At 51.8% G+C, this 27870-nt stretch overlaps 1 protein-coding gene across 2 annotated transcripts; it reads left to right on the forward strand.

Annotated features, from left to right (window-relative positions):
* Nucleotides 1-7647: 7647 nt before the first annotated feature.
* EEF1A2 (eukaryotic translation elongation factor 1 alpha 2) lies at nucleotides 7648-23465 on the forward strand. 2 transcript variants are annotated; one of them, XM_002198209.7, is made up of 8 exons: nucleotides 7648-8371; nucleotides 9864-10074; nucleotides 14146-14325; nucleotides 15334-15630; nucleotides 19919-20069; nucleotides 21464-21720; nucleotides 21808-22042; nucleotides 23118-23465. In XM_002198209.7, exons 2-8 carry the CDS (start codon nucleotides 9931-9933, stop codon nucleotides 23243-23245), a joined length of 1392 nt encoding a protein of 463 aa, XP_002198245.1. In that variant the 5' UTR covers nucleotides 7648-8371; nucleotides 9864-9930; the 3' UTR covers nucleotides 23246-23465. The 2 variants fall into 2 exon arrangements, with proteins under 2 accessions (XP_002198245.1, XP_030144322.1); XM_030288462.4 differs by lacking the exon at nucleotides 7648-8371 and adding an exon at nucleotides 9457-9771.
* Nucleotides 23466-27870: the final 4405 nt, after the last annotated feature.

The following is a 27870-nucleotide window of genomic DNA, read 5'->3' on the forward strand; positions in this document are numbered from 1 at the left end:
TCCTTTAAAAGTGCTGCTCCATAAACCACTGGTTTTGTGGGATGTGAGGCTGGGGGAGCCAAGGCAATGGATGTGTGTACGAGGAAGCAGCTCTGTTGAAGGGCAACAGAAACCTCACAAAAAATTTCTTTCTGTTTGGAATGGAAATGGGGTTGAGAACAAAACACTTGAAGAGAAGCCAGAGCCTTAAGGTATCTCCACAAAGGCAGTTTGGTACTTGATATGTCTAAAATGTTGCTCATTTTCTCTCCCCTAAAATTCAGTAATGCTCCAGAGCAGAGCTTTGCAGCCCAGCACGCTGAGGGCTGCAGTTAAACCTTGCAGTTCGGGTGCAGCTGTGGAAAGGAACAGTTTTGGGGGGTGATGCTTTAACCATTTTAGGGATTGAAGGCAGAAGGGAGCCCACATCCCAACCCGGGGTGGTTCTGTCACAAACTCCCCATGCAACAAGCTTCATTCCTGCCCAGTCTGTTTTTTCCTTATTAACCTGGAGTTATTATTTAATCATCAGGATGAGGAACCAGTGCCAGGGGAGGCTGTGCTGGGTTTCTCCAGGTTTTGACCGCCCTGTACAGCTCGTGGGGCAGCAAAAAGGTTGAGCTGCCCTCAGGGGTGTATTTCTCAGTGGGGTATGACCACCCCAGCATGGGGACTCTCCATGTGAGCCATGTCCCCAGCTGACCCAAGAGGAAGGCCACACTGACCACTGCCATGAGCACTGCATGCACCCTCCGAGGCAAACAGCCAGGACAGCTCTCAGGGAAAGCCTTGGCACCACAAGTCTCTAAATAAGTAGATTATTTCCAAAATTAACCCCAGAGGTTAAAGGGCTAACACAAGCACCTGCATGGTCAAGCTGGGGACCGAGTTCATCCAGCTGTGCCTCAGTTTCCCCACTGATAATACTGACACAGCGCTTTCCAGGGAAGGATTTGGCTAAAGGTTGAGATGGACTTTGAATACACAAATTCCAACAGGCAGTTTAAACAGACACGTGGTTGTTTTCATGCCCAGCATAAGGCTTTGTTTTCGTGCTGTGTGACTGGCTTGGATCACTGGTTGGATTTCAGGGCCCTGACACTCCCAACCCATTTGCTCCCAGCCCTGCCAGCTTACACAGCATGGAGAGTGTCAGGGCACAGGCTTGGGAGATCTTCCTGGCCTGGAAGGGAATGACAAAGGGCAAAAATTCAGTGCTTCAGACATGAAAAGTCACTTTTGTTTTAGTGTAGCCTGTGTCATCTCTCACATTCCTCCTCAGCTCTCCAGAGATGTATTCCTGCATCTTCCACCCCCCTAATAATGTACAGAGCAATTAGAGTGCATTGATAGAAAGATTGTATTCTACAATGGATTATATTCTCCTCAGCAGGTACAGGATGGCTGAGCAGGCTAATTGCCTTAATTAATGATAGAGGAGAAATGAACAAACCTGCCCCAGTCCCTTTGTGCAATTACACCACTTACACCCACATTTGGGGCTGCTTTTAAAGGATCACCTCATTAAGCAGATAACACTGGGGGTGTGATGCTGCCCCCACAGCCATGAGGGGTGAACTGGGGCTTTGCTACTTCAGGGGGATTAGTCTCAAGCAAATCGTGCCTTGTTCTGCTTTTCCTCTCAAAATCCATTCCATTTTGCCTTAATGATGCAGCAGGAGCAGCATGGGTAGGACAGAGCAGCCAGGGGAGACTGAGCAGCCAGTCTGGTTTCCCAGGACAAAGCCCGTTCATATCAGGTGTGTTGAAAAGAGGAACATACATTTCATTTATATTGATCAAGAAATGTTACTTTTAAAGTGAGCAGATGACAAGATTTGGATAGATTTTTCTCTTTGGTTTTCCTCTCATTAGAGCCTCTAGGCTAGAGCCTAGGACTGCAAGGCTCTCCAGTTTGCTTTTTAGCAAGGTTTCTGTACTTTCTTTTATTTCTTTTTAATCTTGCTTTTAGCTTCTGGCAACTGGGCTTTTGTTATCTGCCATTTGTGAGGGGAATTGAGGAAGAGCCTTTTGTGTAATTTTGAACTTGGCAGAAATTTCTGGAAGCCGGCAAAAGCTGCAGAGCTGAAGGAACTGCTGGCTTTAGACTCCATCAGTACTCATGGTCTAGCATCACTGGGTGTTTGGGGATGCTGCTATCACAATCCTTCTAGGGATGTGACATCCCAGTGGCTTCAGGAATTTGGTCAAGAAAAGGTTGCCCTTCCCCACCAGGGCATGCAGCAATTTTCTCCCTGGGTAAGAAGGCAGCACTTAGTCCTGGCACAGCAGCAGAAGCACAGCCTGGTTTGGGTTGGAAGGGACCTTGCAGCTCATCTCATTCCAGCTCCCTGCCATGGGCAGGGACACCTTCCACTAATCCAGAGGTCTCCAAGCCCTGTCCAGCTTGACCTTGAACACTTCCAGAGATGGGGCAGCCACAGCTTCTGTGGGCAGGCTGTTCAGTAACACAGATTTGAGCTCTCTACAGCGCTACACAGCCCGATCCTGCCCCACGGAGACATTTCTCTAATTCTCCCTCTGTTGGGGACCTCTTGCTGCAGAGGAGGGAGCAGGCAGGACCTGTGTTCAGGCTTGTCCTCCTTTTCCTCTCCTCCCTCTCTTGCTGCTGCTGCTCCTCCTCCTCCTCTGCCTTTTCCCGGCTCTGTTGCTCATTGCCAGGTCCGGGATTAGGGCAGCGTCTGCCCAGCACAGGCAGCTGCTGCCACCTATGGATAATAACTACCCAAAATATTCATCCCAGACGCCACACTGGGGCCATCTCTGGTCAGAGCCAGAGCAGCTGTGACACCAAGCCCATGCTCAGGTTGTGGCCTGACAGAAGTGCCTGGAAATCTTCCCCTGCCTATATGGGTTTAAATTGGGAAAGGGAATGTGCTGGAAATGCAGGGAAAGCTGTCCTGAAGCACAGAGTAGCATATTTACCTGTCATGTGGAACTCGTGCTCTGCCTTTCTGGGACATGTGCAGCAGTGACCCAGGTGCCTCCTTGGCAGGAGAATAAACCAAAGTCAGATCAGGGCATGAATCACTGTCCCCATGGTGATGAGAGCAGCTCTGCTGTCCTCACCTGCAGTCCGGGTTCCCAAAGGGCACAGGGATCTGGCATCAGGACCCCCAGAACTGTGAGTCTGATCTGAAAATACTCACACTGTGGAGAGAGTTAGACAGGGAGTCACAAACTGTCTGATTTACCTGTGCAAAAGGGATTTCTCCAGTTTGGAAAAGCAAGTGAAGAGAGATGACAGGTGTTGCTGTAATCCAGAGGCTTGTGGTGAACTTGCTTCCACAAGTTCCTCACTTATGGGTCATTTCTTCCTCTCTAATAACTGGAAAATCATCTTGCAGAAACCAGCAGCAACACTGAGCAGGATCCACGTCTGCAGAAAACTCCTAGGCCAGCAACTCCTTTGTGGGATCAGGGGAGATGCCACTACCAGTCACTACCACCACATGAAAACAAATGTTTCACCAATATATAAACCCTAGGACTTTGATGGGGGTTGGTTCAGCAAAAAATTTTCTCATTAAATTCTCTAATCCTCTATTCACCCTCTGGATGCCCCCAAAGCTTTTGCTGTTACCCAGGTATCTCCTTTAACATTTCCACTAAAGCCATCAGAAGATGTGGGCAGCCAGGGCTCTTTTCACTCAGTGGCTGTGGTTTGATAGGAAAAGCCATCCCTGGGATTAATCAGGCTTTTCCTAACTGGGAGATGTGCACAGCTGCCAAAACAAACACATCAATCTGGTGAAGCTTGACACAGCACCAGACATATTTGCTGAAAACTCAGCATTGTCCAGGGCAAGGCAGCATCCTGCAAACATCACTAAACCACAGGGCAGAGGTGCCTTATCTCATTTGGGCTTGACCTAGATTGGGCTCTGCCCCATCCTCAGCTCACAAGGAGATTTAAGGGATCAGAGTCTCGCAGCCCCCACAGATGCTGCATCCAGGCACCAGAAATGTCACAGTGTCCCTGATGAGATGTGGATGAAATGGTGTTTGTCTCCTTCCCTGGTGCTAAAAGATATTTCAGGGCATGGAAACATTAATCCTGCCTGCTTCCCAGATGGACAGCAGCTCAGACTGAGCAGTTTTATCCTCCACAGCCTCAACCCCATAACTCAGATATTTGGTGGAAAAGGGGTTCCTGGAAGAGCATCCCCTGGAGCCATGTGTGACCACTGACACACGGGATGACTGGGGACAGTTTTCAAGGCCTTCAAGCATTGTCCCTCCAGCATTGCTACCTCAGATCACCTTGGACCCCCAATGGCTGGGGACTAAACCCCCGTGGGCAGGTCCCAGTGGTGTGAGCACCTAAGGAGCAGCCCACCCTGCACTGGGTACTCTGCTGTCCCATCAGGGATGACACCAGACTCCATCCCCAGCTGCCCAAGTGGCTGGAGGACTTGGATGTCTTGTTATCACTTCCAACGTTTATTTTTAAATCTCTGGCTCCAATTTAAAGGTATCAGCAGCATGCACTGAGTGCAGGACCTCAAAATATTCCCTTTCTCCTCCTTCCCCTGCCTTCCTGTCCCATAAATCCTGTCTTTATCTCTCCTCTCCAGGTCTACAACATGAGCATGAGCTGAAAAACCTGCTCATGTTAATAGTTAATGAAATCTATCCCATCCCTGGAAGTGTTCAAGGATAGTTTGATGAGGCTTGGAACAAACTGGTCCAGTGGAAAGTGTTCCTGCCTATGGCAGTGGGGTTGGAATGAGATGATGCTTAAGACCCCTTCCAACCCAAACCAGTCTGGGATTCTATAATCTTTTAATTTCTTCCTGTTTGGTGCCTTGGGCCAGGAGTATTGCCAGGCAAACACACTGGGAGGGTCATGGCATGTAAACACAGGGACCTGGAGAGTTTGACCTCAAAGCCAGCCCCAGGTAAACATGCTCTAGAAACCCCTGGGATGTACATCAGGGAATCCCACCCTGTTTTAACAGCAGTTAATCTGGGGTTTAGCTGCAGTGGGAATGCCTGTTTTGTGTGCACCAGCATTGATTGCCATGGGATGCACGATGTGTACACGAGCAGAGGATGGTCAGTGCCTCTGTGTGTCGAGCTTGTCCACTCCCTGAAGATGGTAAATGCTGAAATATCAGGGTGCAAAGCCTCGGCAAAGCCTCCAAAGCTGGTGTGCAGGAGCTGAAAGCCTGAACATAGGAAGAAGAAAAGCTAACAGCCTCCACTGTGTCCACAAACTGCCTTTTTGAGGACAACCACTGCTCTACCCTCCTTGGATCTGCTTTTCCAATGGCTCTTGCATGAGGCCAGGCTGCACTTCTTCCTTTCAAGGACTCTATTTCTTTGCACAGAGAGAAAACAGCAATTTTCAGCCATCCCTCTGTCCAGCCCCAGCTGCTCCCTTGTGAGACCAGAGCTTCTGGAGTGACATCTGGGCTGGCATTCCTCGTGGCTGCCATCTGCCCTGCCCAAACCCCCTTCTTCAGAGGAGACCTGCTGCATTTTATAACCACAAACACACAATTGCTCAGTGAGCTGAACACTCACGGGCAGAAACACCCCCAGAGCCAGGCAAATCCAGGCAGGCAGCCTGGAGTGTTCACATCCCAGATCCATACAAATTACCAGCACTGCGGATTATTCCCTCTCCCAGTCACACTGTGAGGGCCTCTTGGGAGAAAAAATAAATTCCAGTGGTTATGTCTGGGCAAATGGAAATGTTAGCCTAGTTTATAGCACCAAATGGAAATGTTAGCCTAGTTTAAAGCACCAAATCTCAGCCCAGGGGCTGTGGGGTTGGGTGTGGTGAAGGTGATGATGATAAAAGGAGTAAGAGGTCCCTGCCGTGTTTGTGTGCAGCCTGCCCATCCCTTCTGAGAAAGGGGGTTTCTGTTTTCTTGAGTCATCCTAAATCACTTGGTGGTGGCTTACAGGGAGGGTGAATCAAGCCTCAAGATGATGCAGGGGAATTGTTTCAGGGCCATGGATCTGACACCAGATGGAGGCAGACAAGGCGCTAAACTTCAGCCTCCCTCAGATTCCTCTTGCTCGGGTCTCTGTTATTTTACATTTAAGAGCAAATTTACACCATTTTTTTGTGAGGGAAGATTATTCCACTCAAGCATGGCAGTTGAGTTTGATGGTCCCCGGGGCCACACGTGCCCAGTGGAGTCCTTAGCCCCGGGTGCCAGCCAGACCTGGGCACACAGCTGTGGCTTTAAGCCTCTCGAGGCTGGGGTAAAGTGGCTTAAGGGAGCCGGGATTAGCCAGGTCTGACAGCCCTCTCTCCTCTCCTGCTCAGGTCCTGGACTATTTATAGGCTGATGGGCCGTCAGGCTCTATTTCAGTGCAGAACAGGGCACTGCCAAGTTCCCTTCTGCCTGCCTGGGAAAAGGGGTGGAAACAAAAATTCTTTTTACTGGAGAAGGAAAGGAGGCAGGAGAGGCCCATCCCATGCTCACCTGGCAGAGGTGACCAAGATTTACTCCATCCCCATCTTCATTATTAAACTCAGCCATTGCCCCACTGAGGGCAGTTCCCAGGCTGCCTCAGCCCTTGTGTGAAAAAAGGGCAAAGCACTCAAATATGGATAGAAAGGACAAGGGATTTATAAACCTTTCCCTCCTCCATATTATCCCACTTGCTGTCCATCTCCAGCCCATCCAGACCTGTGGTAAAGCTTCTACCCCTGTCCCAAAACAAGGCTGGGGTAATCACTTTAAATCCTCTTAGAACCTTCTCCTTGGATGTTTCTTTTTATTTTTCCTGGCACTCAGTTCATTTTATGTTGTGCAAGGAATGCTTCATAAAAACAAAAGATATCTTGCCTATCATATTTCTAAGAAAATACCAGTGAGCTATAATGTTAATTAAAAAAGGCCTCCCTTTAAGCACTAATGAGAAGTTAGGAACATTTTTATCCACATGATGAGTAAGTTTTTAACCATTAGTCTAGGAAGGTAAGAGTATCTTCATAAAGGTATCTAAATTAGCTGTTGAATTCACTGGAAAGATGGTCTGGGCCATAAAATTGTTCTGGGTTATTTCCTAGTTTTAGTCAAAATTAGCTTTCTTTTGACCTATATCTGGCCTTGGGATACAGAAAATTTTGGATTAGCCTTGGAAATGCACAACTGACACAGACATAAATATTCTGACCATTACATATTATTTTTTTATGCAAAGAAAATGTCATTATATTACTGAAGGTTTATGGTTTCCTTGTCCTCCTAGGACTTGAGCCCCACTTCCCATTAAAAATGAGATGATGTTGTTAAATCACAAATTCTTGAGCAGCCCCCATATGTGCTGCAGTTGAGAAATCTGTTTTGCTGTGCTTGTCCCTTGCTTTGTCACTTGCTCCTGGACTGATGTGTCCCATCGAGGCAGAGATGTGGTGCAGTGCCCTCAGGGTCTGCCCAGGGTCCTGTTTGTGCCCTGCAGGGACCCCTCTTCTCCCAGCCCCTGTGGGAGCACAGCCCTTCTGCACCACCGGGGACAGAGCAAGGGATGTGGGATTTGTGGCCCCTTCCAAAGCCAGCCCTGTCCCTTCACTCCCAGGCTGCCACAGGGAGTCCAAGTCCCCCTGGGCCAGCACTTCCATCATTTCCCTGTCTTCCAGACAGCCCTTCCCTCCATCTACCTGTCTTCCTCCCATCGCTCTCTCTCTAGTCTCTCCATATCCTCCATCCCATCTCCTTCTCCTATCTTCATCATCCCTCTCTCCTGTTTCTCCATCTTTTATCCTTCCATCTTTCTCCCATCCCTCTCTGTTCCATCCTGCTGTTTCCCTCTGATTTCAGTCTTCCATCTCTCCATCTTCCCATCCCTCCATTTTCCACCCCTCTGCCTCTCAATTTCTCCTCCATTTTCCCCATCCTTCAATCTTTCCACCTCCCTCTCATGCCTTCATCTTCCATAGCTCCTGTCTCTCCATCTTTTCTCCTTCCACCTTCCTCCCATCTCTCCCTCTTCCATCTTGCCGTCTCCCTCTGACTTCAGCCTCCCATCCTTTCACCCTCCCATCCCTCTATCACCCACCCCTCCACCTCTCCATTTTCCCCATCCCTCCATCTTCCTCCCATCCCTTTATCTCCCATCCTTCCACCTCCTTTCCATCCCTACACATTCCCTCCCAGTCTCCCGTCTCTCCCGCCTCTCCCTCCTCCTCCTCGTCGTCGTCGTCGTCCTCCTCCTCCTCCTCCCCCCGTCCCCCCCGCGCCTCCTCCTCCTCCTCCTCCTCCTCCTCCTCCCCCGCCGGTACCGCATTGCCGTAGTGCGGGGGGGCCGCTGCATTGCGCTGCCGCCGTCGATAGGAGGGCCCCTCCCGCGGAGATAAAGCCGGCGGAGCCCAAGCCGGCAGCCTCTGGCCGCCCCGACCGCCGCCCCGGTAAGAGCTGCGGGACCCCGGCGGGATGGGGGGACAGCGGGGATGCGAGGGGGGTGTCCTGCCCCAGGGGCCGCGGGAGATCAGTGCCCCCCTCCCCTGTGTGGGTGCTGTCAGCCCCTCTGGGGTGGGGGGTACCCCGAGGAGGGAAAGGATGGGGCTGGACCATTCCTTCATCCCGCAGGTGCGTCTTTGGCGCAGGTGGGAAATAACACGCAAGCCGTGGTGCTTCAGGACGTGAAAATCCTTCTGAATGTCGTGCACGAGGAGGAAAACCTGATAATCCCCCCAGCACCCCCCTCCCCTCCCCACACCCTGCCTTTAGAATCATAGAATCCTCGAATGATTTGGCTCGGAGGGACCTTAAAGATCATCTCGTTCCAATCCCCCGGCCATGGGCAGGGATGTCTTTAGCTCCTTGGGGAAGGAATAATAATAATAAAAAAATAATCCCCAATTCCCAAAGCGATCCTGCATCTCCCGCCGTGTGCCGGGGGTCTGCAGAGGAGAGAGGGACCCGCACCCAGGATTGGGTCCGGGTGTGAGTCCGGGACCGAGCATCTCAGAGGAGCCGCAAAATGGCCAGATCCGGCTGGAGGGGCTCAAGGGCAGGAGGGACGGGCCAGCCGCCGCTCCCGCTGCCCAGGGAAGCTTTTCGCTGGGAATGTTACCACCCGCATGACTGAGTCGCTATTAGAGCAGCAAACTCCTCCTGACCTCCTTTACTTCTACGGGCAGATTCGTGGAATTGGATTTTATTAGACGTCAGATTAAAGCTCCTAATTGTGCCCGGTTTGTGTGCAGCCGCAGAGCCATGGCAACGCCGGGAGATGCCAGGACAGCTCCCCGGATATATCCGTTCGCGTTTTTAGCCTCCTCCCTCTCTTCCATCCAGTTTCACGGCAGCAAAATATAATAAACCCCGCAAAGTGCAGGCTCAGAGGAGCCCTGGGCAGCCCTAAGCAGGGGGAGCAAGTGAGGGCTATTTTTGTCCGCCCCGTTTTGCAGACACTCTGTTGTCACCTGAACTGTGCCCAGTGGGGAGTGGTGAGGGCATCCCGGGAGGACGGGCACCCTCGGCTCCTCCCAGGGCACCCACGACATGGAGGAGATGCCCTCGGGTTTGGAAAGAGCGAGAAGGCAGCGGGAGCAGCCCTGAGTGGCGGGGAGGTTTTCCAGGGAGGAAGGGCACCTTCGAAGCATCCATGACGTAGCCCTGGGAACTGGGGGTCTCCGCGAGGGAGGTGGAGGGCAAGATGCCGAAAAACACGAAAAACACGGCGTCTTGCCGAGACTTGGAGGCTGAACGTGGCAGCCCGAAATAGCCCGGCTGGCTCTGACCCAGAGCGAGCAGAGCTGCCAGACGAGGCCGGGCACCCCCGGGCGAGTGGTCCAGCGGGAAGGTGGGGCGAGGGGAGGACAGCCTTTCCCCAAGGGCTGGGAGGGGATTGGCACAAGGGGGGCTCTTTTGACGCTCCTGACTCTTCCCCCGCAGCCTCCCCCAAAAGGCAGCTGCGTTCCCACCGCCCTCCGCCCCGGCCAGCCCCGCGTAGCCCCGCAGCATGGGGAAGGAGAAGACGCACATCAACATCGTCGTCATCGGGCATGTGGACTCTGGGAAATCCACCACCACCGGGCACCTCATCTACAAATGCGGGGGCATCGACAAACGGACCATTGAGAAATTTGAGAAGGAGGCTGCCGAGGTGAGGAGCCCGCCCCTCAGCCTGCCCCCACCCCGCATTCCCACCCGCGGGGATGCTCCACGCTGCTCCCCGCCAGTATCCCGCAGGCAGTATTCCCCTTTTGCCGGTGCCGCCCTTCTCTTACCTTCCATTTCTCCCTTTGTTCCCGTCTGTTTTTCTCCCTCTGCACCCCTGGGTCTCCCCGACTTCTCTGGCCTTGGGAAAATAGGCCATTTGGGCGCTCGCCACCCTCTGTTCCGGAGCTGGGGGACTCCCTGCTGCCGGCTGGTGACCAGGGCAGGGGCACGGCGAGGTCTGCAAGATGGGTCAGGGAACCAGCAGGAATCGCTGGAATTCTGGAAAAGCCACAAACCATGGTGCTTCAAGGCATGAAATCCCTTCTAAAAATGGTGCATGAGGGGGAAAACCTGATAATCCCTCTCTGCATAGGTCAGGGCTGCCTGAATTTCACTCCGAAGCATCAGTTTCCAGTGCCTGCTGGGGACAAGGTGCAGCATCAGCTGGACTCGTTTGATCCAGCTGAAAAACCTCATTCCCGTTTTCCTCAGGCAGGTGGTCTAGTGTGTAGTGTGATTGACAGCCTGTGATACAGAAAACTGGCTGTAAATCTGAGCATTTAAGTTAAACTCTTTTGTTTAACCCTTGCAATGATGGCATTTATAACAATTTTATGGTGCATGCATTTAGAAGCTGTCGCACAGCAAAGCACCACCTGTAATGTGGCAAACCCCAGGATTAATCAGGAAGAAACAGTCTTGGGAAGAAAAATGTCAATTGGGAGTGCAGAGAAATTAATGATGGTAAATTCTAGAGAGGCGGGTGAGCTGGGAACAGCCTGGCTGTGTTATCCACAGGGCAGCTCCTGTCACTCAGAAGATGGCTTGTCGTCATCGCTCTGGAAATGCAGATATCCCTCTTTTTTTTTTTTTTTTTTTTTTTTTTTCCCTTTTTTTTTTTTCTGGTCAAAATCTCACATTTTATTGACAAGAAAGAAAAAACAAAAGAGATTTACTGAGCTGCCACTTTTAATTTCATGTTTTGCTGTCTGTCTTGACCTTTTTAGCTTGCCGATAGCATCTGAGCTAAATCCCTTATTTTCCTGCCTCACTTTCAGCCTTTTTTTGCACCCATAAGGAAAAGAGCCTCTTCCTTCATACAAAATTACCCTTCTCCCCTGGATTAAAATGATTGCTGATATCCTTCCACAAATTCCCCCGCTTTACCTATAAGATCAGATAAGGCATGATAAGGTTATCGTTGATGTGATTGCAGTGATTTTAATTGCACAGGCACTTTCACTGACTTGCCAGGATCCGCGGGCACCGGAGGCTGCTATTAATAGCCTATTGACTGAGCTTACAGACTCCATTTTCTGATGCAGGGCTGGGGAAGGGTTTGCTTCCATTAGGTGGCATTCACAGGAAATGGAGGCCTGCGTGCACCCAAAAGGCCAACAAAAAAACTCCAGGGTCTGTTATTTTATTAAAGAGAAAAGAGCGAGGATTTCTCTCTTTTTTTTCCCCTTTTGATTCAAGGGCAGAGGTAACAGTATCTCTGAAAGAAGAGTTGTTCTATTAAAAAAAAATAAATTAAATAATCAGTATTTGTGGCCTCCAAATAGAAAGCTGTCCCTCCACTGGGGTTCGATCAGAGAAATTCAGGCTATTTCTGGCACTGAACAGGGAAGGTATTGTGCAGAGCTAGATAATACCCTGGGTTTTTCAACACCAGCCCTGGGTAACTGAATACACCCTGTGAAAGGAGGGAAACTGTTTGCTGAATAAAGGATCTCATTTGTCTTCACGTTACGTGTGATGCTGAGCTCTGGGGGGGTCTCACACGTGATGAGCAGCTGGCTGTGTGTGTGGACATGGCTGATGGCAGGAAGGTGCTGATTCCCACTCAGCTGCTGTGGGAGAGCCAGGGCTCTGCTCTGTGCCTCAGTTTCCCCATCCAGAAGGGAGGCAGTAGGCTGCTGATGGGGGAGAGGCTGTGGGATGTGCTGATTGACCTCCTGCCCGAGAAAAGCCCATAATTAATGCAATGCACAAATGCACCAGTCCCTGCTGGGTCTCCATTTCCAGCAGCACACTGATGACTCCTCCCTGTTCTCGGGGAAGGGGGAGTTTGATGTGCGTGCTGGAAAGGGTTAACCTGTTCCCATCCCTGGAAGTGTTCAAGGCCAAGTTGGACAGAATTTGGAGCAACCTGGTCCGGTAGAAGGTGCCCCTGTCCACAGCAGAGGGGTTGGAATGAGCCGATCTTTGAGGTCTTTTCCAACCCAAACCATTTTGTGATTCTAAACAGCTCCAAGCTCCTCCCATCCCCACTTGCTATCCAGTGTCAGGAAGATGCTCAGGAGCAGAGACTTGATTCTGGATTTTTCCATGCCAGTGAGAGCTCACAGCTTCCCAGCAGAGGTTGGGCATCACCTCCTCGACCTGGCATCCCCTCTGAGGAGGGGAAATCTTACCCCTGGCTTTAGGATTTTGCCCTTAATCCTCCGGAGCAAGCTGCAAAGTCATCGCAGCACTCAGCTGTTACGAAACAGGCTGTCACCATTAATTCCTTGTGCTGGCTGGGAACAGGGCTGGAGTGTGGGAGATGGAGCAGAGCAGCAGACCAGCCCCTGGGCATGGTGTGGGCAAGGTTTGGATGTGATGCTGTGTTCTGTTTCCTGGGGGGGCTCATCACTGATGAGTACCTGACTGGGGACTGCTTCCCTCTGACCTGTGATTGATAATGGGCCAGAAGAAACTGTGATTGCAGGGAAAAGAGGGATGGATGGATGGATGGATGGATGGATGGATGGATGGATGGATGGATGGATGGATGGAAGCAGGGTATCACAGTTCTGGCCTTGCATAACAATAGGGGACTATTAAATCATCTGCAAAATGACCTAAATTCCTTTCTCTACCTTAAAACCTCCTTGTATCTGAGGCCAGCAGCTGATGGCTGCAACCCATTTTAACCCCTTGCTTTGGCCAAGCTCCCTGACCGTCCCAGCTCACAGTGTGGTCAGCAAGGGTGGGCTTGTCCTGCCCCATCTCCACCTTGGCAGGATCCCAGCTCTGACTGGAGGGAAATCCATCTCTCCCTGGTGTGGTGAGGTCAAAGGGCTCCAGCCCAAAGGAGAAGGCCTCCCAGGAGTGCCACGGTGGTTTTACCAAGGAATGTGCTTTATCACAGGGCAGAAAGATTTACTGGAGCTAATCTCCCCCAGCGTGGTTTCCTGCATTACAATGTTGGCTGAGATTTTGGCCATTTGGCAACAACAGTTGGTCTGGCTGCAGCTCACAGTAGCTTTTGCTGTGAATTTGCACACTCTGAGGCAAAAATCAATCAAATTTCTATTCTGCTCATAGCAACCATCTCTCATTTAATTTTCTTTTAACCCATTCCACCCCTGCCAGTTTTGGGTTCACTCATGTAGCAATGCCCTTTCCCGCTAACCAGCTGCCTCACAGATCTGAGTCATGGATTAAGATCACAGAATCAGAGAATCATTTAGATTGGAAAAGCCTTCTAAGATCATCAAGTCCAACCATCACTGGCAAACCCACCATTAGGCCACACCCCTGTGTGTGCATCTCTGTGAAACCATGGGAAATAAAATAAATCTCATAAATATTTTTCAATAATTCCATTAGCATTAGAAAATGGGATAAGTGTATAAGTATCGTTTCAGAGACATTTAGTGTGACAAGAAGCAGCTTTCCATGTTTCTGTACAGGATTTCCCAGCAGCAGTGCAGAACCATAATGTTGCATGGAGGAGACCTCATGGGCTGCTGCCTCCACCCAGCCCCACTCACAAATTCACTTCATGGCCCTTCTTCCAGCCTCTCCTGCTGAGGAACATGTTGAGGAACATGTTGAGAACAGTATCTCCCTTCAGCTGTATTTTTTAGTATATGGACCACAGCTCTCACTGAATTTAGGGCATTTCACCTTTAAATGTTTGCAGTGTGACCCTGTGTGAGCTTGGGAAGTGCCCTGGAGGGTGGGAGGCCATCACCAGTGCTGTGGGCTTGGGTTTCTCATTAGTTCTTGCCTCTGTGTTGGCCAGATGGGGAAGGGGTCCTTCAAATACGCCTGGGTGCTGGACAAGCTGAAGGCCGAGCGTGAGCGTGGCATCACCATTGACATCTCTCTGTGGAAGTTTGAGACCACCAAGTACTACATCACCATCATTGACGCCCCTGGCCACAGGGACTTCATCAAGAACATGATCACCGGGACCTCCCAGGTGAGAGATGGGGCCCAGGGGATGGGGGTGCTGCTGGAGGGGGGAGGCTGAGGCTGGTTCACAAGCTCAGGGTCATGCAGGTGCTGTTGGAATCCTTTTGGAGGTGGGGAGCTGAGGGAGCAGACATCGAGGAGTGTTCAGCAGGCTCCACCCGAGAGGCTGGGTGGCACCAGGGGACCCAGCGCACCATGGTCCTGCACCTCCCTGGGTGTCTGGGAGAAAGGGTGTCTTTGGGCGCAAGGAGGTGGTTTCTCCACCCCATTTCCACCCGCATGAGAAGGTGGGATGAATGTGGCCTGCCTGGGAGGTGGGATGCTGCAAGCTACAGGCCTTTGTGTGAGGGCGTCTCCACACTAATTTAGCCTCAGCCAAATGAGATACACAAGAAGCTTCCAACAATACACTAGGTTTTATTGGATAGAGGAGGCTCCACAGATCGTTTCTCCTTCCTTTTCCTCAAACAGCTGTCCTTGTTCCACATTATATTGCCAAACCCAAGGGCCTACCCTTCCTGAGTAGTGTGGTTTCCCCTCGTTGCGCTGTCGGACATTCCTACATCTCCCTGTGACTGATGGGTGCTGAGTTAACCCCACTGCGTGCCCAGTCAGGTTTCCATTGAGGTACCAGTTGCACTGGGCCTGCCTTTCTGCCAAACCCAGGCAGCTTCTGCGCTGTGTTTTGGTACAAAAGCAATCTAGGGAACACTAGCCATTCCTGGAGTCACGCCCCTCACCAGGGAGGATTTTTGCAAGACTTCAGTAGGGTTTTAAATAAAACTTTGTCTGTAGATGATCAAGATGAGATCCTGGTCAGAGTCTGGCATCCAGGAGTGATCCACACTGGTTTCCCACTCACAATGCAGAACCATGTGGGGTTGGCAAGTCGGAAATAGCGCAGCTGGGTCAGATTTAGGCAGAGCAGTAGCTGGCAGGGAGTCATCTGTGACTCCCTCAAAGCCCTTGGGGTGTCACAGGGCTGTGCAGCAATTCCCCTGCTCTCTCCCCCCAGGCTGACTGTGCTGTCCTGATTGTCGCTGCGGGTGTGGGTGAATTTGAAGCCGGCATCTCCAAGAACGGGCAGACCCGCGAGCACGCCCTGCTGGCTTACACCCTGGGGGTGAAGCAGCTCATCGTGGGCATCAACAAGATGGATTCCACAGAGCCCCCCTACAGCGAGAAGCGCTACGACGAGATCGTCAAGGAGGTCAGCGCCTACATCAAGAAGATCGGCTACAACCCGGCCACAGTTCCCTTCGTGCCCATCTCGGGCTGGCATGGAGACAACATGCTGGAGCCCTCTCCCAATGTAAGTGTGCCTTGTGTTACACTTCTCCCCCCACCCTGAGGATCCTGACCCGGGCTGAAGATGAACTCCGTGCTCTGCAAGTGTTTCATGCACCCGTTGTGCACAGAGACCCATGCTGGCAGCAGATGAAGTGTCATGGAGCTCTGCTTGGCCCTGGGCAGGATGGATGGGCTCACTGCTCATGGGTGCTGTGCCCTGGCCAAGCAGCCCAGCAGCTAAACATGAGCATCTTCAGGAGATGATCTGTCTGGCTTTGCTTCTGGGCCAGGATTTGAAGTTTTCGCCTTGTCAGAACTCATGATGGCATTACAGCAGCAATTGTCACTCCCAGCAGGAGCAGTGGGTGTGTTTTTAGGGCATTGTTTCTGAGGGGAATAGCACAGTCTGGGGTCAGGCTTGCAGCAGCTCCCACAGTGCAGCTGAGCACCCTCGTGCTGGGTCTCAGGCCCCCTTTCCCTTTGATGCTCTGTGTCACTGCAGTGGCCAAACCTCCACTTCCAGTGTTGGGATCTCAATCCTACAGGTGGGGTTTTCTTCAGGAAGTACCAAGATTCCTGTGCCAAAAACACAGTTCCCTAGAGCATTCATTTGAGGCTTCTCCTTTTCCAGTTGGTTTTTACACCCACTGTGATGGGGATGGTGGGGAGACAAAGGCAGGGTGGGCCTGTGCCATCATTTCAGACATCAGAAAGAAGAGCTTTAGAAGGATGGAGGTTTTTGGCAGACAGGCTGCCCATAACTATTCTGACACTGGTTTTGTTGGAGAAAAAGCTACCTCCAGGTTAGTCTTTTAAAGAAATGATGAGCTGGAAAGTTCTGGCCAGAGGAAAGTCCCTGCCCTCCTAGTGACTTCTGTGTGACCTTGAGCTAGTTGCTTAGATCAGGAATCTCTTGTGAAACCAATGGGAAATTTGATGCTTAGAGGGACTTCAGGACATCACCTGTGGGTTAGGGCAGGGCTCTGTGATGAGTGGGGCAATCCATGGGTCCAGCAGCGACTGAGGGAGGTCAGGGATCACAGGCCTGAGGGAGGGCAGTGCTGCAATGCCGACTCACACAGCCATGAAACACTGCCTGCACAGGAAAGGCAGCTCACTTGGGATGGCTTGGAAGGAAGGAATTATTGGGGTGCTTGGGAGATTCCTGTTCCCTGAGGAGCAGAGCTGGGATAAAGGTCAGCCACGGCCATGCCAAACCCAGCCCCGTGGTTCCTGAGTGCCTCAGTCAGGCAGGTTCCAAATGTCAGCAGCTGCTGGGCCGGGAAGATGATCCTGAACAATTCTCCTATAAATAGGCAGCAGGGGGGGAGGCTCGGAGCAGGAGGGGCTCTGTGACCCCCTTCCTCCAGAGGGGTCTCAGGGAAGGTTCCCAGTGTGATGTGCTGCCTGAGAGAAGGCAGGGGATGAAACAACTCTCTCCTTTATCCTAAGGAGCCAGCTGGCTCCTGGGTTCTGCCTGAGCTAGGAATTGGGAAGAAAACCTGGCCTGGTCTGGAAGAGCATGAGCTCTTCTGAAGAGGAGTGAGGGACAGACTCCTCCTTCTTGTATTGCAGCACCTCTGGGAAAGCTTAAGCAGGAACCTGGTGTAGATGTCTCTTCTTTCTTTCCCTGCCTGAAAAGCTCTGATTATTTTCACTTGTAATTTCTGGACAGGTTTCACTGAAGCACAAGGCAGTCAAGTGACTTGTCTGTCTGTCAGGGGACTTATCAGAAAGTGAGGATTAGAGCCATGATGTCCCTGCAGCTCCTGTTGCCTCTGAGCAAGGCGGGTGTGGTGGTATGTCAGGCTGGAGCTGGCTCTGTGTGGGTGACTCCAACCCACATCCCTGGTGCACAGAATCCCAAGGCCAAGTGAAAAAATGACAGCTGAGCTGTGCTTCCATCAAAGTTTGGCATTTGAGAGTCTTTTGGGAAGTGGGGTGTTCTGCGATGCTCCAGCTGGCGGAATGGGGCCATTCCATGTGGTGTGGGAGATTTTCACCCCATGGGATTCTGCAACCCAAACACTCCCAGTCTCTGGTGCCAGGATGTGTGGTTGCTTGGGGCTGCAGCCTCAACACTGGAGAGTGTGTGTGGGGGTGTTGAGGTGCTCATGGGCTGGGCAAAATCAGGGAAATAAATTTTGAGTGTTAAAGAGTTGGAGCTCAGCTGTTATTTTGGGGAACTGGAGCCTGTCTGCCTGGAGGATTTGGTCAGATCCTGCTTTTGCTGTAGGAGAGGTGGAGTAGGAATTACTCTTTGGGGAGAAGAACTGGGGAATACATGACAGAGATTTTATTTGGTTGGCCATAGGAGGCAGCACAAACCATGTTTTGCAGATGCTTTTCACCCTGAGGCCATGCTGAGGTTTTGCAGAGATATGTTCCCAGAAGATGTCTAAGTTCATCTTTGCCTGATTCTTGGCATGTCAGAATTCCTCTGGAGAGGGGGATGGCTCTGACAGCCAGGTGTGAGGGGCAGAATTGTTATTTCCCATGTGCCAGAGCTGTGTAGGGCAGAGGGATGGGAGCTGTGGGCACTTGGTGGCCACCATCCTCGAGAGCAGAGCCTGTGGGCAGGTGGCCACCAGGCAGCTGCTGGCACAGGTCCCTGCCTGGCGTTTGGGCCTTGGGACAGCAGGATGGGGGAAGGTCTGAGTCATCCTGCACACAACACGAGGCTCCCTCACTGCTTCATGGAGTCTTCATTTTGCCAAGCTGTTGCCTGGCTCTGGGTCTGGCTGCACAGTGAGAGCTGCAGTGCCCTGGGAAGAACCCACTGCAAAAGTGTCCCCGGGCTCCTCCTGCCACTGCCACCAAGACAGACAAGGGATGTCAGACGAGACCCTCTGAAGGGGCTGACTTGAATGCTTTGGATGCAAGCTGAGTTCTCTGGCTGCATCCCATCTTTCTCCTTCTCCTTCCCAAAGCTGGTGCAGATTGCAGGATAGGAAACAAGACCTGGCATTGCTGCAGGGATGGCTGTGAAACTGGGGGCACTTTGGGGGGTCTTGCTTCACCCCAGCCCCCCATACCCACTGCACTGTGCCACTGGTGCTGGTGCTAAGGGAAAAAAACCACATCCACAAAATACGTGATGGATTTGGGACACACAAGAAGCATTTGACATTAGAATGAGAAAATGCTGTCTAACCCTCTCTGTGCAGAGGCGGGGCAATGGCCTTGCAAACTCTGACTTATTGTTGTGTTAGGGTTGTCTCAGACCCAGGACCAAATTTTTCTTTCCAGGAAGCTCCAGGTGTTGCTACAGTTCCCAGATGTGCAGCATCACCCCAATAAAGCAGTTCCCTGCATTTAACCATGGTACCTGAGCATATTTCCACCCCTCTCTGCCTCTTTTCCAGGCAATTTTTAGCTTCAGAACCCACTTTAGAGCAGGAGAAGGGAACATCTGTGAAAAGCAATCCTGTCTTTTGGCAGCTGGGTTTGCATCACCCTCCCAAGCCAGGGTCTAGAATCCAGACCCTGGAGGGGTGATAGTGAGGGGGGAGAAGCATCTCTCTGGGGATCACCTTGGAGAGCACCTTGGTTGAGCACTTTGTAGCTGGCAATTGGCTTTGGACCCTGCAGTCCCTGTGCTGGAGGCAGCATTCCTGGGGGGCAGGACCCAGGCAGCATTCCTGGAGGGCAGGATCCAGGCAGCATTCCTGGGGGGCAGGATCTGGGCAGCATTCCTGGGGGGCAGGATCCAGGCAGCATTCCTGGGGGGGCAGGATCCAGGCAGCATTCCTGGGGGGGCAGGATCCAGGCAGCATTCCTGGGGGGCAGGACCCAGGCAGCATTCCTGGGGGGGCAGGATCCAGGCAGCATTCCTGGGGGGCAGGATCCAGGCAGCTGGAGCAGTGCCCAGGGGTTGGTGTTGGAAGTGGGGGCTGTGAGTTTGCTGGCTTTAACCACTTCCATGCTTTTTCTCTTGTTAATGGGTGTCTTGCTTGTTTCTAGAAGAGACAGAGGGAGGTTGAGCAAAGGGGAGCAGACAAACCTGCAGGGATGGTGGAGTGGAAGGAGCTCCCCAGCATCCTGGTAAAACCAGGACACGGCAGGACTGACTTTATGGAGGTTGTCCTGGTGGGACAATTCTCTGTGTTTACCTCTGGGTGCTGAGGACAGGCACACTCAGGGCATGCTGGAAGTGTTGAAGGCCAGATTGGATGGACCTTGAAGCAATCTGGTCTCGTGGAAGGTGTTCCTGTCCATGGCAGAGGGGTGGAATAAGATGGTCTTTAAGGTCCCATCCAGCTCAAACCGTCCTGTGATTCTATGGTTCTCTGTTGCTGCTCTCTTCCCAGATGCCTTGGTTCAAAGGCTGGAAGGTGGAGCGCAAAGAAGGCAACGCCAGTGGGGTGTCCCTGTTGGAGGCCCTGGACACCATCCTGCCCCCGACCCGCCCCACAGACAAACCCCTGCGCCTGCCCCTCCAGGACGTCTACAAGATTGGAGGTGAGCCTTGCCACTCCTCTGCCTTAGCTGGAGTCTCCATTCCATAGAAATTTGGGAATGACATTTCCAGGTGTTGGGAAACTGGAGGGATTTGACTCTTCAAACCAGACATAATGTTGGAAAAAAGGGTGGTAGCTCCAGGGCAAAAACCCCATTTGAACTTGGGCTGTCTGGGGTGGAGCTGGACATACCCAAAGGTGCCCAGGGACCAGAGAGGAGCAGCAGGTTTGTGAGCTCTCCCTAGGGAACATGTGATGCCAAAATGGCTGCAAATTTGTGTGTCCCAGAGGTCATGGCTGGCCAGGCAAGTTGGAGGCAGCAAAAAACATTCTGTGACCCAGGTGAGAGACAAGACCAGCAGGAAGGGCCACTGAAGCTGGTGCATGGCAGCTTGGCTGGGACCTGCCCAGGCTTCCCAAATGCTGGTGTCCATCACTGGCACCTCCTCCTGCCGAGCTGTGCCAGCCATGTAGGGAGCGCCGTGGCTGACGTGCGTCCCCTTCCCTCTGGAGAGGTGATGGGGACACTTTGCTCAGCTATAAATACCCTGTGAGCTCTCTGACCTGCTGGCATAAGTGGACAGCACTGCTGACTCCCTGGCTGCTGGATCAGGCAGGCACAGACTTTTCCAGCTCTTTCCCACCCCTTTCCAAGGACACAGGCACTGCAGGGGTTGAACATGGTATTTTAGCTGGGTTTTTATTGGAGGTTGCTGCTGTTTGCAGCAGATATGAAAGATGGAGAGCAGGCTGTGTCCTCCCCTAGCTCAGCTGGGGCAAAGGGATCTGGTTTTACTGGGAGGCAAGTCCGTGGGGAGGAGAGACACTGTGGGAAGAGGGGAGGAGGAGGCAGCAGGGTGGATGTGGAGGAGCAGATGGGTCCAGCCAACCTCTTCAATCTCTTTTCAATGTCGTTCCTCTCAATCATTCTTTGCCTGCCTCCAAAGGGGAATTTTCCCAAAGTCTCCTGGTGACACAGGGTGTAAAAGATCCCAGTCATTTAATGAACCACCCTCATTCTCTGTCACAGCTGGTGGTGTGGCCATCAGGGATGTGGACAGTGTTGGTGTACACATGCTGGGATGTCCCAGTCCTCCATGCAGGAGATACCATAGCTGATCCAGGAGAAGAACTTTTGGGACATGCAGGTTCCTCAGGACTTTCTGACTATGGGTTACTTTTTTTTTAAGAAAACTTTGAGTAGGAAGGATGGACTCATAGTGATTTTTAAGATCCCAGCATTGATCTGCTGAAAACTTGGGGGCTTTGGGCAAGGTGCAAACATATTCTTTGGTGACAACCAGTATAGAAATCTACCTTTTGCTGAGTCCAGGCTCTGGCTCAGGGATATACCAAGCAGACTGAATTTTGCTGCACTCTGTCCTTGCTCTGCAGGGATTGGCACAGTTCCCGTGGGCCGAGTGGAGACCGGAATCCTGCGGCCTGGCATGGTGGTCACCTTTGCCCCTGTGAACATCACCACTGAGGTGAAATCCGTGGAGATGCACCACGAGGCCCTGAGCGAGGCTCTGCCTGGCGACAACGTCGGCTTCAACGTGAAGAACGTCTCGGTGAAGGACATCCGCCGCGGGAACGTCTGCGGGGACAGCAAGTCGGACCCGCCGCAGGAGGCGGCGCAGTTCACGTCTCAGGTGAGCGGGGCTTGTCCATGCCACCACGCCTGGTTTGCCACCGCCCCCCAGCTCCCAGCCTTGCCGTGACACTGCTCTGTCCCCCAGGTGATCATCCTGAACCACCCTGGCCAGATCAGTGCTGGCTACTCGCCCGTCATCGACTGCCACACCGCACATATCGCCTGCAAGTTCGCCGAGCTGAAGGAGAAGATCGACCGGCGCTCCGGCAAGAAGCTGGAGGACAACCCCAAGTCCCTGAAGTCGGGTGATGCAGCCATCGTGGAGATGATCCCTGGCAAGCCCATGTGTGTGGAGAGCTTCTCCCAGTACCCACCCCTTGGTAAGGGAATGGCTCTTTGGAGATCTCCAGGGGAGGAGCATGAGGACCCTGTGGGTGCAGAGCTCACAGCAGACATGCTCAGCTTCTCCCAGCTAGATGGGGAGGGAGATGAGGATGTTTTTTGCTCCCCCATGTGCTGCCAAGCTGGGTTTCCAAAGTCTGGGTTTTCCCTCTGGGAGCAACAAGACCTTTCCTTTCTGGTTACTAAGCTGTGATAGTTTCTGAACACAGAAACATTTCCTCCTCTCTGCCCTAAAACAACTGGTCAGGAGAAGAAAGAGGAAGTTTGCTCAGTGGAGGCCACCTTTTAATGCAGGGAAGTGCCATGCTTGAGTTCTAGGACAGTTTGGAATGACATTAAAAGCCATCTTGTTCCACCCCCCTGCCATGGGCAGATACACCTTCCGCTAGACCAGGCTGATGTTGCACATCTGGAAGCTTTAGCAGTGCTGGGAGCTTGTAGAGAAGAAATGGGGTTTAAGTTCAAAATATAGTAATTTAAATAGAGGGGAACATCAGGACAAACAGTGGTTGATAGCTCAGGGCTTGTCCCTGCAGGAACCTGCTCCAAGGGCAGGGATAACACATGGCACCATGAGAAGGAGGATGTAGATCTCGCCACCACCCTCCTATTGTAAATGTAGGTGAACCTGATGGGAAGAAATGATGATGTCTGATTCCAGTTCAGAAGGCTGAATGATTTCTTTATTATAACTATACTATAATACATTAATGTACTATTTAAAGGAGATACTAAAACTACCTATTTACTTTTCCTAACTATCATATCTAACTAACTAACAGCTCCTAGTCCTCTCATGAGAGTCTAGACACAAGTGGATTTGATTTGCCATCAGGCTCAAACAATCCTTACCAGAATCCAATCAAGAATTCACTTCAAGTCTTGAAACACGTTCCACATAGGAAAAACAAGGAGCAGAAATAGAAATTGTTTTCTCTTTCTTCCCTCTGTACACCTCTATGAAAAATCTTGAGAGAGAGGATTATGTGCGTACCGCACACTCCCAGGAGAGCTCAGCCTCGGTGTCTCACTCCTCCTCTGTCTGTCCCTCAGGCCGCTTCGCTGTCCGTGACATGCGGCAGACCGTGGCCGTGGGCGTCATCAAGAACGTGGAGAAGAAGAGTGGTGGGGCTGGGAAAGTCACCAAGTCTGCCCAGAAGGCCCAGAAGGCTGGCAAATGAATTGTGGGCTCCCAGTGCATCGCGCAGAAACCATCCCTGACACCAGGACGCTGCCACCGACTCCCCCGGGCGCACGTGTGCACATCAGCTTGTAAGAGTTTATATGTCAACGACTGGATGCTCACCATTAAGGTCCAGTGGAAATTCTTTAAAAGGAAAAGCATGTTCCAGCGTTTGTGAGGCTTCATGTTAATTTTACCAATAAAACTGGTACAACATCCACGGTGGAAAAAAAAAAAAACAAACCCAAAAAACAACCAAAACCAGAAAAATTCCCCCTCCCTCCCCCCCCAAAAAAAAAAACCCCAAAAACCAAAAAAAAAAACCCAAACCAACCAACCCAAAAGGTGTGGAGCTGTGTGTGTGTATGTCTGTTACTGAGAGGGGCTGGGTTGGCTGAGGGTTGTGTGGTCTCAGAGTAGATGGTGGGGATGGGTGCAGGAGGGCTGGGATGGAAATAAGGAGGAAGGAGAAGATTTGGGAGCTCATATTCAGGGTGTCAGCCAGCACTCAGCCCTTCCCCAGCTTGCACCCCTTGACCTGGGTGATTCCCCCAGCTTGAACATGCAACACCTCTCACAGCAGTTTTGAAGGTCTCCTTAACCAGCTCAAGCCTCTAAAATAATTTTCCAGGGTCTTTATTATTTTTTTTTTTAATGCAAAATAGGCGTAAATTGAGCTCCTACAGTTATGTCACTGAAAGAAAGGAAAACAGGGCACTCTATGTCTCTGTAAGGGTGAGCAGCTTCACGTTGGGTCTTTGTCATTCCCCATCATTTTGGGAGCAGTGACTGAGACTGCCTTCTCTCCCCACATGCTGCTCTGCCTCATGCATGGTGGATCCCTGGCCCTTTCCAAACAACACAACAGGAACATTTCTTCCTGACTGGAGCCCAGACGTGACTCAGGTCTCACAAGAAGCCCCAAAACTCATGACCTTCACCCAGGGTAATGTCTGGACTCCCATCACAATTTTGCAGCTCCAGGCAAGGTGTGCAGCTCTGCCAACTCCATCCAGTGCTGCTGTCCCAGTCCAAAGGGTTGTGGTTGCTGTGGTTGGGATTGACCAAAAAGCCACAGCCAGGAGCTGTGAGGGGACTGAGTGGGAGCCCTGAGTGTGAGGAGGAGCTGTAGGTGGTACAATGGGGCAGGGAAAAGGAGGGGAGGTGGTGTGAGAGTTGTGCTTCCACTACATCATTCCGGGGATGTTTCCAAGGGACATTTCCCCCATGAAGGATGCATTAGGACCGTGCTGGGCCATCCTGAGCTTGTCTGTGCTCATGACTGGGCTTTCAGGAGGAGACAGTGCTGGGAACAGAGGCCCTACACATCTCTGTGAAAGGCAGCATCACACGAGGCCCTTTCCAGGAGAGCTCCAGAGGCACCAGCATCATCATTACTGTTCGTGTCACAAGCCCTTAATGATCCTAATTAACATCAGATGCTCTGCAGTGCTTCGTGTCCCCAGGCAGAGCCTCGAGGAGCTGTAGTGCAGCTGAATTACAGAGAGCTCTGCATGATCTCACCCTGCCTGCTCCCCCAGAACTCTCCCCATCCCATGTCTGCATCTGGCAGCCCACGGACACAGACTGACTCCCCGGGCCAAGATCCCCAAAACTCTGCACAGCCACCAAGGCTCCTCACCCCTCTCCACGCACCCCACATCCACCAGCTGCATCCACAGAAATCAAATTGATTCCCGAGGTCTTTGTGATAGCTGAGCTCTCTGAAGTGCCGTGTCCTTGGAAGGGGATCTGGGGATCCCTGCAGGCACAGCACAGCCACAGGAGAAGGCTGTTTTCCCACTGATAGTTTAATCTCGTCTTCCAGCTCTTCCTGCATTTCCCAGCTCCCAAGGCATGCTTTCATTGAGCCAGCTTGTGCCTCTTCCTGGGTATTTCCAAGCAGGAGAAAATCTTCATGTGCATGACCTTCCTGCATCCTTAGAAGCAGCAGCAACAGGAATTCCTGTGGGAATATCCCTCCCACGCTGTTCAGGAACCTCCAGCTCTCTGTGCCCCATAGAAGCCAGCCCCTGGCACAGCAGGAGAGGGGAAAACCGTGGGGCCAGGTGGGAGACAGAGAAGAGCAGGCACAAAGTCTGCACCTCTCTCCCCATTTTAAAAGCAAAAACAGGCCTGACAAAACCACAGCTTCGTTTCCATAGAAATATGCCAGGGGAGCTGTGAAAAATACTCTGGTAGCACTGCACAAGTGGTGAGGTAATTAATGATGGAACTGCAGAACAGCAAAAATATAACCCCCAGAGGATTTAACTCAGACTTGCTCATGGCTCAGAGCAGGGCCAAGTTTTCAGCCTCATCTCAATGTGGGTTGGCACCCCAGGTGATCTGCAGCAGCACAAAGAGGAGATGGTGCCCAAAGTGAGATCTCAGCAGCAGCAGCATCCCCCCATTTTGCAAGGTTTGGGTCAGGATCTTTAGTGAGACAGAATTAACAGAAATTATTTAAACCCACTTCAAAGCATGAGGTTCCCAAAAGAAAAATACACTGAATTTCTGAGCATCTCAGCATAGTATCAATGAAGCCACAACCTGCCTCCAGCCAAACCTTGTGCTTGAATCCATTGTGGATCTGCATTTAGGGATTGGATCAACAGCCCAGCATGTGCAAATCACTGCCTGGCCCCGCTGGGCTTTCAGGCACACAAGCAATGATGCCCTTAGTTTGACATGATCCAAATTGGGGTCCTACCAAAATGACAAAGAGCCCAACAGCCCCCTGAACTGGACCACAAGTGGATTTTGGCAAAATTTGCAGTGAGCTCAAGCTGATTTTGGAACCATCAGCACCGTGTTGGAGCAGGTGGGTGTGTGTGACCCAATGCAGGCGATAGAGCTGTGGTGGCGAGATGGATTTTAAAATACCAAATTCTCCTCCAATTCCTCCCTGCCATGGCCAGGTGTGCTGGGACACCACAAGGCAGAGCTCAGAGGCATTTTTTCACAGCAACTTTTATTGTTTTGGAGTAATTTTCCGCCCCAGTCCTCCTGCAGCAGCCTCATCGGTGCCATCTCGTGGAAACAGCGACAAAATCCTCCTGGAATTGCTGCCGAGCTGAGGAAACCCAGAGCACGTCCCTGGTCCTGGCAGGCAGGGAGCACGTCCGAAGCAAAAGGAATAGAGTCGGGAGATGCAAAGTGCTTATTGCCATTTCTCTGGGGACCAGAGTTTGCAAATGTGGTTTTATTTCCTGAAATTTGAAGGTGGTGGAGGGAAAATTACTTGAGGTTGTAGGAAATTAAAAAAAACATCAGGGCTGGCTCTGTTCTACAGCTGAGGATCAGCTCTTCAAGAAGAGAGAACCCAAAGGGACTGGAAGAGGAGGCAAGGAGAGGGAGGTGTGTGGGGCTGGGTGTGACCAGCACCCAGTTTCCAAAAGGGACATCATCTCCAGGATGCAGCACACCCTGTGCACAGCACGGCTCTGATGCCTTGGTGGGGGTTCCTGATGGAGAAGGGAAGATCCCAGCAAAGGGACCATCCTTTAGGTGTGAATGGACACCTCTGCCAAACCCTAGCCTGGTGCTGGCTGCTCTTGTGGCATCCACTGGAATGAGGAATGAGTACTTCTCCTTTCCCACCTCTACCCTTGTGTCTGGCTGTGTGCTGTTAATAATTTAAAGTAAGTTTTCTTAATCCACTGGAGCTGATTGGCCAACTCAGCAGGCGTTTGGGGCTGCTCTAAAAAATTTATAAGGCTTTTTCAAGATTGCAAGTGGAATCCAGGCTGCAGATGCTGAGCTTGGGGAATTTGAACTGCCTGCTGCCCTTCTGCTCTTGGAGGGGAGTTAAAGCATCAGCCACAGCCCCTTGTCAGCCTGGGCAGGTCCCTGCAGAGACCCAGCACGTCACTGGCACGCAGAAAACCTCTCCAGGCAGGGCAGCTCCTCTCCCATGGCTCCATCATCTGTCACCAGACTTTGCTGAACCTTAACCCCACACAGACAGTGAGGTCCTGCCCGTGTCACGCTGACTCAAAAGTCTTGGTGACATCTGAAGCATTTACACAGCATTTGAAAATCCACCCCGCTGGGGGGAAAAAGCAAACAAAGATCTCTTGACCTCCTATTTTTGCTGCCTTGGAAGCCAATGCCACTGACTGCCAAGGAGGCCAGAATTCCCAGAGGACATCACCCAGGGGAGTCCTGCCATCATCTGCTGGTGATGGAGATGCTGAATCATCTGTGGCAGCAGTGGGAATGATGCACATGCGGCACAAAGTGACTACATGACCTCAGAAAGTGACTTCATCCCTGAGCAATGTCTTCCCTTGTGTCCCAGCAGATGCTTCTCTTCTCCTTGGGCAGTTGCACAGCACATTTCCCCTTGCAGAGCTGCACTGCCCTGGGCAGCTCTCCATCCAGCATTGGTGTAAATCACCTCTGCTCTGCTCCCCAGCCCAAGTGTCTGGGCTTGGCCTCTTTCCTGAGCAGATCTGCACAGTGCTGGGCACCCAGGTCAGAGCAGATGGGGCTGAGGCCATCCCCTCAGCCTGGGCAGTGCCTGGCCCAGTGGGGATGAGGAGTTCTCCCTGGGTTTTGTGTCCTTGGGGCTGGTCACACACCTTTCAGACTAAACCTTCTTGGGAAGCAGAGCGTGGG

This window comes from Taeniopygia guttata, chromosome 20 (genome assembly GCF_048771995.1).
Source record: "Taeniopygia guttata chromosome 20, bTaeGut7.mat, whole genome shotgun sequence".
Lineage (NCBI taxonomy): Eukaryota > Metazoa > Chordata > Aves > Passeriformes > Estrildidae > Taeniopygia > Taeniopygia guttata.